The 15872-nt window shown below is 43.8% G+C and overlaps 1 protein-coding gene and 1 long non-coding RNA gene across 4 annotated transcripts in view; one reads left to right on the plus strand and one right to left on the minus strand.

Moving 5' to 3' along the window:
- The window catches only part of fam13b (family with sequence similarity 13 member B), a 23359-nt gene extending 8197 nt beyond the window's left edge, over nucleotides 1-15162 (minus strand). The window contains exons 1-7 of one of the 3 annotated variants that reach the window (XM_077732595.1): nucleotides 14750-15162; nucleotides 11362-11510; nucleotides 10915-11125; nucleotides 10090-10302; nucleotides 9194-9371; nucleotides 8892-9036; nucleotides 7375-7487 (exon numbers count right to left, since the gene is read on the minus strand). In XM_077732595.1, the coding sequence (XP_077588721.1) occupies nucleotides 7375-7487; nucleotides 8892-9036; nucleotides 9194-9371; nucleotides 10090-10302; nucleotides 10915-11080 (815 nt within the window). In that variant the 5' untranslated portion in view covers nucleotides 11081-11125; nucleotides 11362-11510; nucleotides 14750-15162. The remainder of the gene's footprint in view (nucleotides 1-7374; nucleotides 7488-8891; nucleotides 9037-9193; nucleotides 9372-10089; nucleotides 10303-10914; nucleotides 11126-11361; nucleotides 11511-14749) is intronic. The other 2 variants (XM_077732594.1, XM_077732596.1) reach the window with 2 other exon arrangements.
- On the plus strand, nucleotides 4300-8345 carry LOC144207239 (uncharacterized). Its single transcript, XR_013328609.1, has 3 exons — nucleotides 4300-4388; nucleotides 6856-6917; nucleotides 8255-8345. It is a non-coding gene; the product is annotated as an uncharacterized LOC144207239 (long non-coding RNA).
- Nucleotides 15163-15872: the final 710 nt, after the last annotated feature.

Genomic DNA, 15872 nt, shown 5'->3' on the forward strand with positions numbered 1-15872 from the left:
ATGAGCCACGGCTGGTGGGAAAGTTGGAGCCGCAGCGTGCTCATACGCCCCACCACTGCTATGCACGTCGCCCTGGGAAGCCTTTACCGTTTCATCATGAGGCCCAGGTGCGTACAACCACCAGAGAGCGCCCAAGTTATCTTATGCCTATGCCCAGAGGAATTGATTCACCATGGAGGGAGCCTGAAGAGTCTGGTGAGGAGGACATCATTGAGGAAATTGATTTTTTCGCTGGCGTTTCGGAATCCGATGATGAATTCTTTGACCAATTCGGACCCCGAGACCTTCCACTGGAGGAGGATTATCCCGATTGTTCCCCCGATAATTCCTATTACAAATACCCCGACCAGCAATTGCAGAGTGGGCTGGCCACCAATTGTGGGGCGCGGCGTGGTGGCGGGGGTGCTGTGCAGTCCTCCCAGAGGAGGCGCCGAGCGCCACGCCGTAGAGCGAAACGAAAGCAATGCCTGGACACACTAACCACTGTCCAAGTTACGCGCCCGCCCACGTCCCTCCAAGCTCCTTTTCCGACCACGTCCCTCCAAGCTCCTTTTCCGACCACGTCCCTCCAAGCTCCTTTTCCGACCACCACCACGCTTTTCCAAGTGCCCGAAGTTACTCGGCCGACCCCGCTGTACCAGCAGCTCCTAAGGACTTTGCAGCCCTCCCCGTTCCAAGTGGCCGAAGCCACTCGGCCGACCACGCCTGTCCAAGTGGCCGAAGTTACTCGGCCCAGCGCGCCGTCTCAAGTGCCCCAAGCTCCTGTGCCAAGGCCACGCAAATTACTCCCGTTGCTTTTGGGGTCGCCGGTCGCACCCATACCGAAGCCACGGATCAGGTTTCTGGTGACAGACGGCCATTCTAGCACCGCTCTCCCTAGCACCGCTCTCCCTAGCACCGCTCTCCCTAGCACCGCTCTCCCAATCACCGCTCTCCCAATCACCGCTCTCCCAAGCGCCTGCCCGTCCAGCGCCTGCCCGCCCAGAAGTGGCGACGATGCTCCGGCGCTCGATGGAGATGGGACTGGCGACATCGAGAGAGGCAATTCGCCGGAGTCCCTGGAGGAAGGGGCTGGCGATGTCGAGAGTGCCAATTCGCCGGTGCCCCTGGAGGAAGAAGCCGGTGACGTCGAGAGAGGCAATTCGCCGGAGTCCCTGGAGGAAGGGGCTGGTGATGTCGAGAGTGCCAATTCGACGGTGCCCCTGGAGGAAGAAGCCGGTGACGTCGAGAGTGGTAATTCGCTGGTGCCCCTGGAGGAGGAAGCCGGTGACGTCGAGAGTGGCAATGCGCCGGAGTCCCTGGCAGTAGGGGCTGGCGAGGTCAAGAGTGGTAATTCGCCGGAGTCCCTGGAAGAAGGGACTGGCGACGTCGAGAGAGGCAATTCGCCGGAGTCCCTGGAGGAAGGGGCTGGCGACGTCGAGAGTGCCAATTCGCCGGTGCTCCTGGAGGAAGAAGCCGGTGACGTCGAGAGTGGAAATTCGCCGGTGCTCCTGGAGGAAGAAGCCGGTGACGTCGAGAGTGGCAATTCGCCGGTGCCCCTGGAGGACGGGGCCGGCGACGTCCAGAGAAGCAATGATCCGGGTTCCTGGGAGACGAGGGCTGTCCACCCCCCGAGCAAACAGGGTAAGGTGCCCGACCGTACTAAACTTCTAATATTTCCTGAAGGCAGGCAGTTTGGCAAAGACTTAAGGGACCAGCTGGGATGCCTGCCGGACCGACCACTGCCTCGTCTCGTTCTTGGCCGGCGCGGACGCCCGCCGGATCGACCTCAGCCTCGTCTCGTTCCTGGCCGACGCGGACGCCCGCCGGACCGGCCACTGACTCGTCTCGTTTCTGGCCGGCGCGGACGCCCGCCGGATCGACCACTGCCTCGTCTCGTTTCTGGCCGGCGCGGACGCCCGCCGGATCGACCACCGCCTCGTCTCGTTTCTGGCCGGCGCGGACGCCCGCCGGATCGACCTCAGCCTCGTTTCGTTTCTGGCCGGCGCGGACGCCCGCCAAACCTGCCACTGACTCGTCTAGTTTCTGACCGGCACGGACGCCCGCCAGACTTGCCACTGCCCCGTCTTGTTTCTGACCGGCACGGACGCCCGCCAGACTTGCCACTGCCCCGTCTCGTTTCTGGCCGGCGCGGACGCCCGCCGGAGCGACCCCACCGTCTGTTCTTGGGTTGGTGTGGAAGACCACCGGACAATTGTAGCTCTCCCACCCACCCTCCCTGCTTGTTCCCGTTTCTCATGTTGTAATTGACCTTGGGACGTCTAGAATCCGTCCCTTAGAGGGGGTGTACTGTCAGGAGTCGCTGGATCGCCTCTCCTGACATGACGTCATGATAGTTATCACCTGTGGCTAATTACGTGATTGGATTATTTTTGGTATTTAAGCATTGTGACTTTCTGTGGACGCCGTTGGATCGTCTGGTTTCGTCCTGGTGTAGTACTGGTTTAGTTCTGGTTTCGTTTCCTGTTAATCCTCGTAGTCATTGCTGTTTCATGACGCCCCGCCGCATGTACTTTCGTTTGTAATGAGTGGACAAGCTAAGTTGTTGAAGTTATGTTACCCCGTTCAATAAATCAACCTACAAGAGCTACGGATCTGCCTCACCTTTCCATTCCTTCGGCGACTCTGCATCTGGGTTCAACTTCGCCTCCACGATCGCGTCGTACTAAGCGGCGGCGATCGTAACAGTTTCCGTTACGTATACGAGCAGACTAAGTATTAACATAAGCAGCGAGTGACGGCAGGCTGCAGCTCACTGGAGATGTCGCTGTCAGCGAGTCAGCAAAAACCTGCCTACGTCACAAACAGATCTGCTAGCTGCATGCAAAGCATTTGCAGCTCCTCAGGGGAGGCAAGGACGTAGAAAGATGGGGTGGGAATTTTTTTGTGTCCCATGGCCACATTCGTTTTTGGAGACAGATAAGTTGCAGAGTCAGAGGGACAAGGTGATAAGAGAAAAATTGAAAGTGGATGCAAAAGTTTCCAATTTCATGTGATACATTTTTTTCATCAATTCAATTAATTAAAAAATTGAATACACTTGGCTAAATGTAATATATATATATTTAAAAAGAGCAAAAGATAAAATCATGTTTGTGTAAATGACACTTATTTTCTTTAAAACCATCAAAACTTAGTTAAAAAGATAAATATATTTCATTTATCTTTTAAAAATGATAATTACTCAAATATAACACTATGCTGGTTATGATTTGTTCATGTAGAAATTTTATAAAAACATGCATCAAGCATTTAATTGACTTTTATTATACCATTTTAATAGATGCTTTAATCAAATGAGAAAAAAAGCTTTTTAAAAATGCAACAAATATTTGCAGATTCTAGATAAATATTCTGTGTACTAGATTTCAAGATGATACGGTCTGTATGAAAAGCGCTCCGGCCAAAATTCCTAACCACAACATATGCATTCATTCATCAGTAAGTTACACAAGCAGTGTATTTACCTCTGCAGCAGGACCTCACATGACATCCTCATGGTTGCCTCTACCACTTTTGACACAGAACTCGAACAAAAAAAAAGACCAAAACAAAAGACCACTGCGTCTATTTAACTGGCCACTGTGATCTCCCCTAGGGCGAAAACCATCCAGCTGCTACCTTGAGAGCGCCACCCGTGCGCATCCTACATCCACTGCCGCTCAAGTGAAGTTCTGATGTAACCTGGCAACAACGACGGCAGGCTGGAGGGCGGGCCTGCAAAAATCTAGGCGGAAACCTAGATGCCTGTCAGCCAATCCGAATGGAGGTAAAAGAGACGCAGGGCAGGCGAAAAGTGGGAGGTGGCACTAGGGGAGGGGATAGAGTTTTTTGAAGCCAGTTTTTTCAGCTTGTGTTGGAGATGGAGGGAATGATTGACAGGAGCAACCAATGAGCGTTGCACGAACGTAAACAACATTTATTGAGCCATACCATTTCATAAAGCACAGCTCTTAACTTTCTTTGACCTCAGGGTCCAGATTTTCCTGCCTAGAGAGGCCCGTGCCCCCCTCAGGTATTCAGTGCCGTGATTGAAATACACGTGTGCATGAATGGTCGTCTGTTTGGCGTGCATGGTGTAAAAGTAAACAAAGTAAATATGTGAAATTTGGAAATTGTGTCTGTGGGAAAGTGCTTTGGAATTTTGACAATTGGTACTGACGATGCACTGATATAATAATATATATCACAATACTTTGTTGTTAGGTCTAGGTTTTAGACCTGTCTATTGATTAAACTGTTGTAAAGCCATATTTTGAGATAATCCTTACCATGAGCCTTGTCTGCATAATTCCACACAGGATCCCCCACATTATTTGACGTCCCAAAACGAGGACACTGAACTCACTCAACTTCGAAGAGAAGCAGTAAAGTCGGTCATCGCTTTAGTAAGTTCACTTTCTGTCATTTCAGCCCTTTTCGTGTACAGGTTCTTTTTTTTCCAAAATGTAAATAATTAACGGCAGTTGTGTCAATAACTATCAAGCAGTTGGCCGTGGGTCTTTATTTGACCTACATGTTTCACCTTCATTGAGATATCGTTTGACCGCGGGCATTTAATGGGGAAAAAATAGTTAATGTTGAAAGTGAGTGCAAAATGTAGCTTTGAGCAGTGAAAGTGAGTGTTCTGTAATTCAATACAAATGTAATTAGAGCCAATGCAAAATGTAGGCTAGTTAGGTGGATGTTTATATGCAGGTAAAGATGCTGTAGAAATGTTATACTCTGATGCTCTCAAATTGTTCGCTTGGCAGATATGAGTGAGGTTACATAAATCCTTCTAATGAACTACATTTGACAATGATTTCAAGTAATTAGGATTTTCAAGTTGAGTTACAAGGAGCACACTGACAGAAATGGGGAGGGGGGCAAAACCTTCACGGGAAAGCGGTAAGAAGGGAAGTGATGAGCCGCGAGTCCTATCTGGGACACTTGGCGGATCTCGTTACCACAGCGAAGACCCAAAGCGGGGCCAGGAAAGTTAAGGACACCAGAACAGCATGCAAGTTAGAACATGAGGGGTGAAGTAGGGAAGGGACTTTTTTGGGTAAAGATTCAATTTAGTTTTGGCTTAAACTCTCACTCTGTGATATGCATGATGTATAAATGTGTGTTTTATCACAATACTTTTGAACCCAATGGGTTATGGAAGTGCTAGTGCCAAGAATCACAACAGAATTTTAAAAAGGTGTGTCACTAAGTCAAGAAAAAACACTGAAGGGTTCCAGTGTATGACATTTTGCACAAGTCATGCAAGTGACAGAAAGCCTACCGTTTCCCGCTTTGGTTTAGGGCGATAAACACGGCATGTGTTGAGAGGCCCCCGTTTCCCTCTAACACCCTCGTGGGTTTGTTTTGAAGAACAACCCTATAGCAGCCTTCTTCTTGCACCTTTACGTTCAAATATCAGTTGCTTTCACGCTTCGAAAATAGACTGTCAACGTACGAGTGGAAATGGGGAGAAGTTGTTTGTGTGCAAATTGACTGATGGCAAGGTCTGTTTTCCCCTGTTGCTGTGCAGACAGGACATCAAAACCGGACTAAAAATAACCTTGGATTGTCTTTATCTGATATTTCCTGAACTTGGTGGCACATTGTACAGTCTGCTTTATAAAAGGATTTTTTGCCTTTTACATTCTAAACTTTAATATCAAAAGCATATTTCTGCTTATAACAAATTAATTTAGAAAAAGACTGGCCTTTGTTTTATGGATAAACCAACCTTATTGTCATGAATGACAAAAAAATATGTTGTCGTAATCAATAAATGGAGCCTTGGTTGAGGTCTTTGTTCTATTGGATGATGTTTTTGTTAAATAATAGTCTTTGCAGAATTGCTAAAACAACACTTTGCAATTTGCATTGCTTCAGTAATCCCATCAATCTTGTCTGATTAGTAACAAGTGAGAATGTTTGGTCAGGCTGAAGCATTCTACTGTCATCATATGTGCTATGTAATATTTAAACTGACACATGCAGGGTGTCCAAGCACCCATTTAATGCGCATTGGCACGTGTAAAAGATATAGGTCAGGGCAATGTTTAGCCAAGTCTATACACACTTGCATTTGAATTCAAAGCTTCCATTGGGCTCTCACTATTTTTCCGCTGACATTCGCCGAGTGTCACCGTGCGGGTTCAACATTACTTAGCTCAAAGCTCACATGTCCTGCTGACAGACTCATTTATCTTTTGCTAAAATGTTGCGAGGGAAGGTCGACGGTAACTAGTTTGTATAGATTTTTCACTGTGATTTTTATGCACAGTCAGCCTATGAACTTTAACACATTGAAAGGCCAGGGAAGAGCAGCCAACATTGTAACAGTGTAAAACATTACAAGGAGTTGGCAAAATTGCTATGATGGGCTCTTTTGTAAGACATCATTTTATGATATCCATTACACAGTGTGTGTGTAGTGTAGTGATAGGAATGACCATGGCCTTGTTCAGGTTACAGCCTTGATACACACTTGAGCAGTGGATCAGTAGCGATTAAATGATTTTTTGCCAAAGTCACTGGCCAGACCCGAAAGCAGACATTTCGGCCTTAATCCTCCCGGCTGGCAGGTCTCGCGTACGTTAATACCAACTAAAACAATCCAATGAGAGGCAAAGATCCAATGAGTCTGGCTTTACACTGCCAGCTGCTACATGAAGACATGCACAAATCCTTCATATTGCGTCTCCAAAGCAGACATTAGCCACAAAGACGCAGGGCATGCGGACACTGCGTTCGTTAGATGTCGCTGGAAGTTATCACAACACACAGATCAATCAAAACTATTTGAACTGAACAAACATGTTATGCAAATGAACCTAAGTGTGAAATGTCTAATGTGCATTTGTCTGATAACAGGACCACATGGTGATCATCTTAAAAGGAGATCAGATGACCAAAACTGAGATACAAGAAGTTAGGTAAGTCCCCAACAAGGGAACTGTCCTACCAAGTGGCCTTGCACTTTTGCACACTGAAGTAGTAATGAAATAATCCAGTTTTATGTATATAAATCAAATGAAAAATGTTCAATTTGGTGCTTGTGATATGATTCAACTGGCGCACGCCATTTGGAAGTCGTCAAGGTTGGCGTGACCGTCAAACATTAAAATAGACTGAATGCGAAGGCCATTTTGAAAACATTGCCACAAACTCATGAGCCGCCGAAAAGATTAATGATGCACTAAATACGATCAGTGACACATAAACACACACACACGCGCACACGCACGCACGCACGCACGCACGCACGCACGCACGCACGCACGCACACACACACACACACACACACACACACACACACATACACAGACACACACACACACACACACACCCAGGGTTTACATAAATCATTTATTTCAATAATGAAGCACTCACCTGTTGGTTGGGTCATCAGCGTGTTGCGGTGAATTTGAAGCGGTGTCGTCGCCATCTCGAGGCAGTTCCTCGCACTCCGCCTCACACTTATCATCGTCCAGCAGCTCCGTAATCTAAACAGAAAAGCCCAATGTCACCTTGCCTTGCAAAACGAGTCGGAAGTCTATCATCGTCAGTGACATTCGTGACAACGTTTTAGTGTACGAAGACCGAGTAAGGGTTTGATTTCAACCAAGTGAGCTACTTTAACATACGACAAACATCTGAAAATGTTCTGAAATCTGCATGTAAAAAGTATAAAAGCACAGCACACATCCAATTCCCAAGGTTACGTTCAAATCCAGCACCCCCCACGACCCTCGTGAGAAGATAAGCAGTTCTGAAGATGATTGAATGTGATGACTATGTAACTTTACAATGCCCGCCGTCTCCAGTACCACGATACCCCCCCTAAAGGGGGTGCCATGTCACCCCTAGGGTCCAAATGAGGTTATCGTTTGATGTAACTCAACCATGACATTTAGGCTACAGAGGCGTTTCATAACACATCTAAATTTAGGCACACACAAACAGCAGGTGAGCAAGATGGGGGGGTCATGAGTTCGGGTAGGGGAATCAGGTCAAAAAGCTGAGCATGAGTTAGGGGGTCATTTTCCGCAACATTTACATATTAATTGACCCCAAGTGTGCATTGTCAAGAAAATGGTCCACCCTCACACAATTATTATTTTTAGCACACATTTTACATCTTAGTGATTTAAAAAAAATGCATTCTTACACAGGAGGTAATGGTATAATACTTGGCATGCAATGTCTAGATATTACATAATTCCTGCTAACATTTACATGACATTCATATATCGTCTTTCACTGCTTCCAGTTTCTCCTCTGCACTGGTCTGGACAATACAGCCATCTGTCTGCGTGTCGCCATGGCAACACAGCGGACAAAACCGCTCTTATTGGCTACTGGGAGATTCTTGCACGGTCACATCCAGAATGCTGCCGTGCACGACGATGACTCAAGCAAATTGGTGAGAGGAACACATTTGTAAATTGCTTCAAGTGAATACACTATTTGCTAATCCGACAACATCATATAAAAAGGTCACCCAAAGTTCATTGGGCTGTTGATGTCATGTCTATATGTTGACAGACAAATGCTCCCCTGTAAAATATATGTTGATATTTTCTGTATTTTGATTTTAGTGTTTGAAAAGAGCAGTAAGAACATCTGCTCCTCAATCTATTTGCTCAAGGCACCATTTATATAGCGCTGTATAAGTAGTATAGTCACAATGAATGGATTTGATCTTATCAAGTGTTATCAACAGGACCTTTTACTCAGTTTACACAATGGTTGGCGTTGCTTCCTGAAATCGGTTAGTAATTTTGATTGGGCGTATTCCATCATACAATGACAATCTTTTCTTAGCCTCCTGATCATTTCAGTCTGATCATTTTCTTGTTTACCTGCTGTGACATGCTGATTATATCACGATCATCCTAAATAGGTACCTGTTCGTTGATGGAACTGTAGTCGTTGGTCGTGGAGATGTCGTCGTCCTCCGAGTCAAACAGTCCCTCCTGGTTATCCAACAGCTCGGCCAGGAAGCGACTGACAGACTCCTGGTCGCGCAGGTCCTCGCCCTCCGTGGACAGACTGTTTGACCAAGACAACAGCGTGCTTTAACACATGTCTATGAAATACTGGTTTGATCCAAAAGTATTAAGACACTTGACTTTATACAAACAGTGATAAATACAACTATCAAATGGCAACATCTACTACTGAATCAGTCCGCAGATGGCAGTCTTACTGGAAGATGTCGGGTCCAAAGACGGCGGCGAGCGCTCCAACGTTCCAGCTCTCCTCTTGCAGCGCCGCCACGCTGGCCAAGAAACGACACAAGAAGCGAAGCAAGCCGTAGTTGAGCTGCGGAAGCTGCTGGAGCAGGAACTTCAAGTTGCGGCAAAGCTCCTCCTCGCTGCCGTTTTCTGATAGGAGGCAAATAAAACCACAACTCTGAATGTAAGTGACTCGACCTATTTTAATTAGTGCTATTGCTTAACAGGAAATGGCTACAGCTCCTCTTCTGGGAGGTTTAATAATAGAAAGTCCATTGTATTTCTGCACTTTGAACAGACATTCCCTCGGAAAAAAAAACGCCGACCGAGTTACCATGATCTTTTTTGAGAGGTGGCACAGTGAAAATGAGATTTGTAAAAAATGGACCAAAAAAGGTAAGACTTCCCCGTGACAGTCAAGGGGATTACAGCAGATTATGTGAGATGATAAGAGTAAAAAGAGAGGACAAAATGACCCAGCAGAAGAGCCATCAAAAGCAGATGTGATTATAAAGCCATTAAAACTAATCTACATCTTTGTGAATTTAATATCTGGTAATTAATGTAGTACTTCAAAAGTCCACCCCTACAATTTGAGTGTTGTTTGGGTTACTGTCTTCAGATTAGTTCCAGCCAAATCTACAGTGATTATTTTTATGGTGCAGGTGGCGAAATCACGTTTGGTTTTCTGTGGTGAAGGTGCTTTAAAAATAAACCTGAAACTTCTTATCATGAATTATATTCTTGTGTTATCAGGGGCGCTTTTTCAGATCTAGGTTGCAACCACCGAAAGCCCTACACATGATGGCCGCCAGCTATGTGGAAAAAGGAGAGTTTGTCACTCTTGACATGGTATCATGTGGCGCACCTTGGTGGAGCTGCAAGATGAGTCCCTGGATGGGCTCAGGGATTACAGGCTCGGGCAGTTCCTGCAGGAAGAGTCGAAGTAGACTGACGGCCGACGCCAAGTCCGCCTCTTTGTCCAGCGCCACCTCCTCGCCGTTGTCGTAGCGCCGCCGCAGCCAGTCCACGCGCTCGGCATTGCCATTGACCAGGAAGAGACCCTCCAAGTCCAGATGGCCTGAAAATGCAAAACAGGTAGGTCCTATCTTATTACACGTTCAAAGAGCAACTGAATATGTCACAACAACAAAAAACAGGTTAGCTTACATGATGGTTTTAATGGGAACTTTCTCAACATGTTCTCAACAAAATGCAATTTGTGGTGTTTACTTGGCATATCATGTAAGATGTGCCATTTTTTTCTGCATTTTTGCAGCGAGTTTCAATGTTTTCCTTCTAAAAGAGCTCTTTAATGCTAAACTGAGGTTTATACAATGGGACCACAACCAGTCACATGTTAAAGAAGAGATTAAAGTCTTTTGACGGGCTGAATAACTTCATGACTCACAGCAGAGGGCTATTGGACACACTGGCAAAGGCCAGCGGAGTTTAAAGACTTATGTAACCTCATGTACTCATTAAGTCAAGCCCCTGAGGGATGATCATTTTTATTTTACAATAGTGCGATATGACTATATTGGGAAAAAGGAAACTTTCTATAGCCATGATTCATCATCTTTACAGCCATTTGGTATGATGACTATACGCTAGATGGCCAATTTTTCAAAGAAAAAGCATTCAAAAGAATTGAAAAAGCCACAAATAACGCAAACGTTGGCACGTAACTCACCATGCTCCTCGACGTAGTCCACGATATCCTTGACAAGCGCCGGGACCTCCATCCCGCCAAGCGTTGGCGTGCGCGTCACCTCCTCCAGGGGCACGCCGAAAACACGGGTGGTGCCGGCTGAGCCCCCGCCTTCGTTGCCTGGCAATGGAGACGTACTCTTCCTCATGGTCCCCTCCTCCTACTCACCACAACCACGCTAAATCCGTCACGTCTAAAAACAAAACAAAAAAAAACGTAATCAGGTGTTTACACTTTGCCTAATATTGCCTCATGTACATCGAAAAAGAAAACAACTATGTAGTCAAGCACAACTTTTTTTTCAAACTCCATTACACTTTAGTTATTCCTTATAAATTGCAAGTAGTGGCCGAAAAATAGCAAAAACTTGCCCCTTCATCCAACTTTTTGTGTTAACGTTACGCAACTTTTGTGTGTATATTCTCTTACCGTGTAGCAGTGAAAGTGTGTCCTGTGCACTCCTCCCTAGACAGCGAAACACTGAACCATCTATGGCTGCTTCAGGTTGTGGCAAAAGATGAGCCGGTAGTTCCTCATTGACGGACCGCTAATCCTTCTTGCAGGATTCCTTTTTCGAACTAAAAACGAATGGAAGGGTCAAGGGAGGTGGCGGAAAGGGAAAGAAAATGAAAGCAGATAAAAGCGGAGGGTGGAGACAAATATGAAAATCAGTTAAGATTCCGGCCAAGATATCCGCATTGGCAAAAATGCGCTTGCGTAAGAAAAGCATATTTGTAACAACAACAACATTGGTGGACTCCCACTGGGACCTTTTCTCTTTTAATTTTCCTCTTCGTTATATTTATTATTTTACAAGTATTTGTATGTAGGAGATGATTTGGACATCACAGTGTGTATGGCAGTGCGCATATTATTTGCTTTTTTAGCTGTGGATTTCGTTGTAGTGTTTTTGTTTATAAACACTCTCATTAATCATTGTTGAGCTGAACAGAGCAAAACAAACTGAACTCAAGTCTAAGCTTCAAAAGCTAGAAGAAAATCCTATTATTGGGAAGAAAGGTCCTATATTAACACAAAGCCCCACAAAGGAAAATTTTAAAAGAGAAACCATAGTGCTGTAGTAGCATCTCGAGACCAAATGGAAACGATTGATGAGTTGTTGAAATTTTTTTAATCACTGACTTTGGGTAAAAACACTTGTGCAAAAACTAAACTTTATTTCTTCGTTTAGAAATGAATCATACATGCTTATTACAAAAATATGTGAGACGATCCTTATCCATATAACTGGAATGAACCATGCATATCATCTACCAACCACCTGACAATATGCTTTTTTTTTATTTTTTAAACTGTGTCACAGTTCACCATTCTGCTTGTTTCCATCTGAGCTAAACCTGGCAATAAATATAAATATAAATAAGGGCAAGTAACCTATTGCAGAACAGTTAATTTATAAAACTAATTTATCCAGCAGCCAAATCATATTAAACCGGAAACTTTGAGCCACATAATGCGAAACTGGATTAAATCTGATCAGCATGTGACAGAGTGGCTCACTACACCTATCACCTACTTTCCACCCACACTCACATACCAAAACTCTACTAAATACGGGAAAATGTATTTAATGTTTATATAGGTGTGAAGAAAAAAATCATTAGGTATTTGCTCTGTTATATAAAAATGGATCTTGCTCGATGAGCTTTAGCAGGGTGTGCGATCCACTTTGTTATTGTTCCCCCCCTCTATTGTTTTATATTATCGATAACTTGTTACTTCCTGCTAGTTTGCCCGCTTGGTCGCTGTTTTCATGTGGTCTCTTTGTTACCTTTATGCTTCACAGTTGCCCTGTAAACCCACCGCTTGGAAAGCAGATGGAAATGACAGGGGAGAGGTGAGTGTTATTTGAGTATAGTATTGAAGTGAATGGGCCCTTAGAAAATAATTGGAGACACGGCGGGACTGCCTGAGAATGGCAGGATTTGTTTTTAGGGATGCACACTTGATGGTGTGGAAATTTCCCTGGGAATGACAGGCAGAGAAAGCACATTGAGGGGCCTGAAATTAATAAATAAAACAAAATTCTTCCAGGTGGGAAACTTGCAATATTAGGTAGAAGAATTGTCACTGTCTGGTGAAAAAGATAATGATAAATAAGCTGTGTCAAAATGAATGGACTTGTATATTGAATGTGAATTCATCGTTTTGAGTCAATTTAAAATTGTTTTTTTAGCCTTTCAACACCAAATATGTCAGTAATTTCTTCAGTGCTGAAGAGTGACTTTTGCCAATATGTTTTCTTTCCTAAACAAAATATTTTTGCTTTTGAAAATCTCTGAAAATTCAGTCGGTATTGTTCTCAGCCTTGTGAATCCGTTTGGCAAATGTTTTGCTCCTATTGTGTGCAATCCAATTTACAAAGTCGATAAATTGCCAGGCTGCTTTACAAAATGAGTCTCCAAGGCTTTTTTTTTTTTTTTTTTTTTTTTTAACAGCAAAGAGATACCATGACCCGAATAGCCACTGACCCCCGCCTGGGGATAGCTCAATAATTTATCAGCACTGTGGCATCTAAAGTAGGCGAGAACATTCTCGCTTTCAAAGTCACACAGTTCTTTCTAAGCATCCTCTTTTCAGCATTTTGATGAATAATTCTGCTATGCAAGTCGAAGCCTTTCAAGTGCATTTGACACTTTTTACACAATTATAGGAATAATGGATCACCACTAAAAGACAATGGAAAAAAGGACAATAGTGAGGCATCACAAAAATAACAGATAATGAATATGTATGATGAAAGAGGGGATTCATATTAATGGGCAACTGAATGAAATATTATTACAATTACAAGAAAATATTACATTTAAATTTGATATGATAAATATTATTTATGATTAAATAATATTTTGTATGATAATAAAAATAAATGTACATATGCAATAAATAATGTCATCTTCAAGCACCGATCTACATAAAAACGATGTTATTGGCATGGAAACAAAAAAATCTGCATGTTTTAATGCATTTGTAAGAAAGAAAATGTGCTTGGTGGACAAGTAAACTTGCAAAATGATTTATTGATTGATCTGGAGCATCTTTCGCACGGGAGAAGCTTAAACCAATATCCAAAAAATAATAGGGTTAATAAGTCTAAACACGCTTTGCACCCCTTTTGGTAACTGTGAGCTTATAGTTAGCATCCAGTGAATCAAACCTAATAGAAATCACGTACGCTTGCTTTGACTTCCGGCGTGGAGATATTTCCTAAAAACATTTCTGAACGCATTCCAGCAAAAGGTAAGGCATGACTGAAAGTATTACAACGACAAGTATACATAGTTAATACATGCATATTGCAAAATGATCGTTATGTAAACGCAAGTAAAAGCAGATTTTTATTTTACAACTTATCATGACAGGTGTAATAAAAATGGCGTTTAACGCACCAGGAATTGTAAAAAATGAGCCGATCGTGTACACGTCAACTGTTATGATAGAATCAAATATATGTATATATATTGATCTTGCGTTTGCTGTATGAGAGACATATTCCCCCCTCTTTGTCAACCTTGGATGTGATGGAACGAACCTTTACCCCTTCAGCAAACCGCTCGTTAGCTTCCCATAAACAGCCCGATCTAAACCATAAATCGCCAATTCTGTTCATAATAACAATGCATTTTGTGTATAAATCCCCGCATAAAAAATATAATTTCATTCGTGTGTTATGCACATCGTTTTCCTAACGTAACAATGCTCATCCGCGTCAGTTTTAGCCTTTTAGCTTCACCTCCATTGAAAGTGAATGAGAGAAGCTAAGCTATTAGCACAAGGAAGCTAAAGCCAGGCTTACCAGGTCAAAACAAGCACGGACGCGGGCCAAGGAGCATCGATTCCGGGTTTGCTGTCACCGGATAGCCCGCTGGCGTCTAACCCCCGGTTCGGGGGGTCGGATCTCAAAAATAAAACTGTAGGATCACAGCGGACCCTGCAGACAACTCTTCGGGCTCGTTGCACACAAGATCCTTGCATAAAAAAAGAGGAACAGCCGCCTGCCTGTTCGATGCCCGCTTTGCTGTTGCAAGTCGTCGCCGAGATCGAGCGCAAACCTCCGGGGACTGAGTCGCTAAATACTCCCCCCTCCCCGCCTTCTTTTCTCAGCAACAGCGCAAAGAGAACCAAGCAGCTGCCAAATAGTGACCCCGCCCGGCTTTAATATTTGCGCTAGGTTTCGACTTCCCTTTGGCTAACAAATATCTTAATTCGAAGACATGGATTGTTTTGTTTGGTTTTGCCAGACCAGTAAAGGCAAATCGCACGTCGCAGACGTCACGTTTTACACAAGCGTTCTGCAAAACAAGCTGATGACTTCGTTCGACTGTTCTTTGGATTTATATGGAATCAAATTGTACAATAGTAACATGAAAATTGTTGTTGTTTTATTGTATTTAATTCATCGCATGGCAATAGACGTTCATTTCCTTAGAAACCGGGAAGATCGCTGTGAATTCGTGTATCGATGCTATTAACAGCATATAATCAATTTGAGTGCATCCTATTAAGATGGATTGGATGTTTTGAGCTGCCAAAGACAGCTAACAATGTAAATGAGTCCCTTGTAAGGCTAAACAAAAAAACAACAACAATACGTGTAATAATTCATGCATGAATGGGTTAACATGTGTAATCGTGTTAGATTCAATTAAAAGTATTTGTGTGTAAACAGATTTATGTTGTGATTTTCTTTCTAAATGCTGCAAATTCCTTTGTACGTTTTGTGAGACTTTTTAGGCTGATAAAAATGATTTTTTTCGAGAACTTTCTCTGCATGCCGTGAGATTCTAATGTTGATGTTATTACTAGAAAAGTAGCTGTACACTGCCGTCTTGTGGAGATATTTGGTATTGCACACTTGGTGAGAAATGCCCATTTTAAGTGGATGAGTACAAAGTATTTTTATTTTGTGTTTATTTCCA

Source organism: Stigmatopora nigra, chromosome 14, assembly GCF_051989575.1.
Source record: "Stigmatopora nigra isolate UIUO_SnigA chromosome 14, RoL_Snig_1.1, whole genome shotgun sequence".
NCBI lineage: Eukaryota > Metazoa > Chordata > Actinopteri > Syngnathiformes > Syngnathidae > Stigmatopora > Stigmatopora nigra.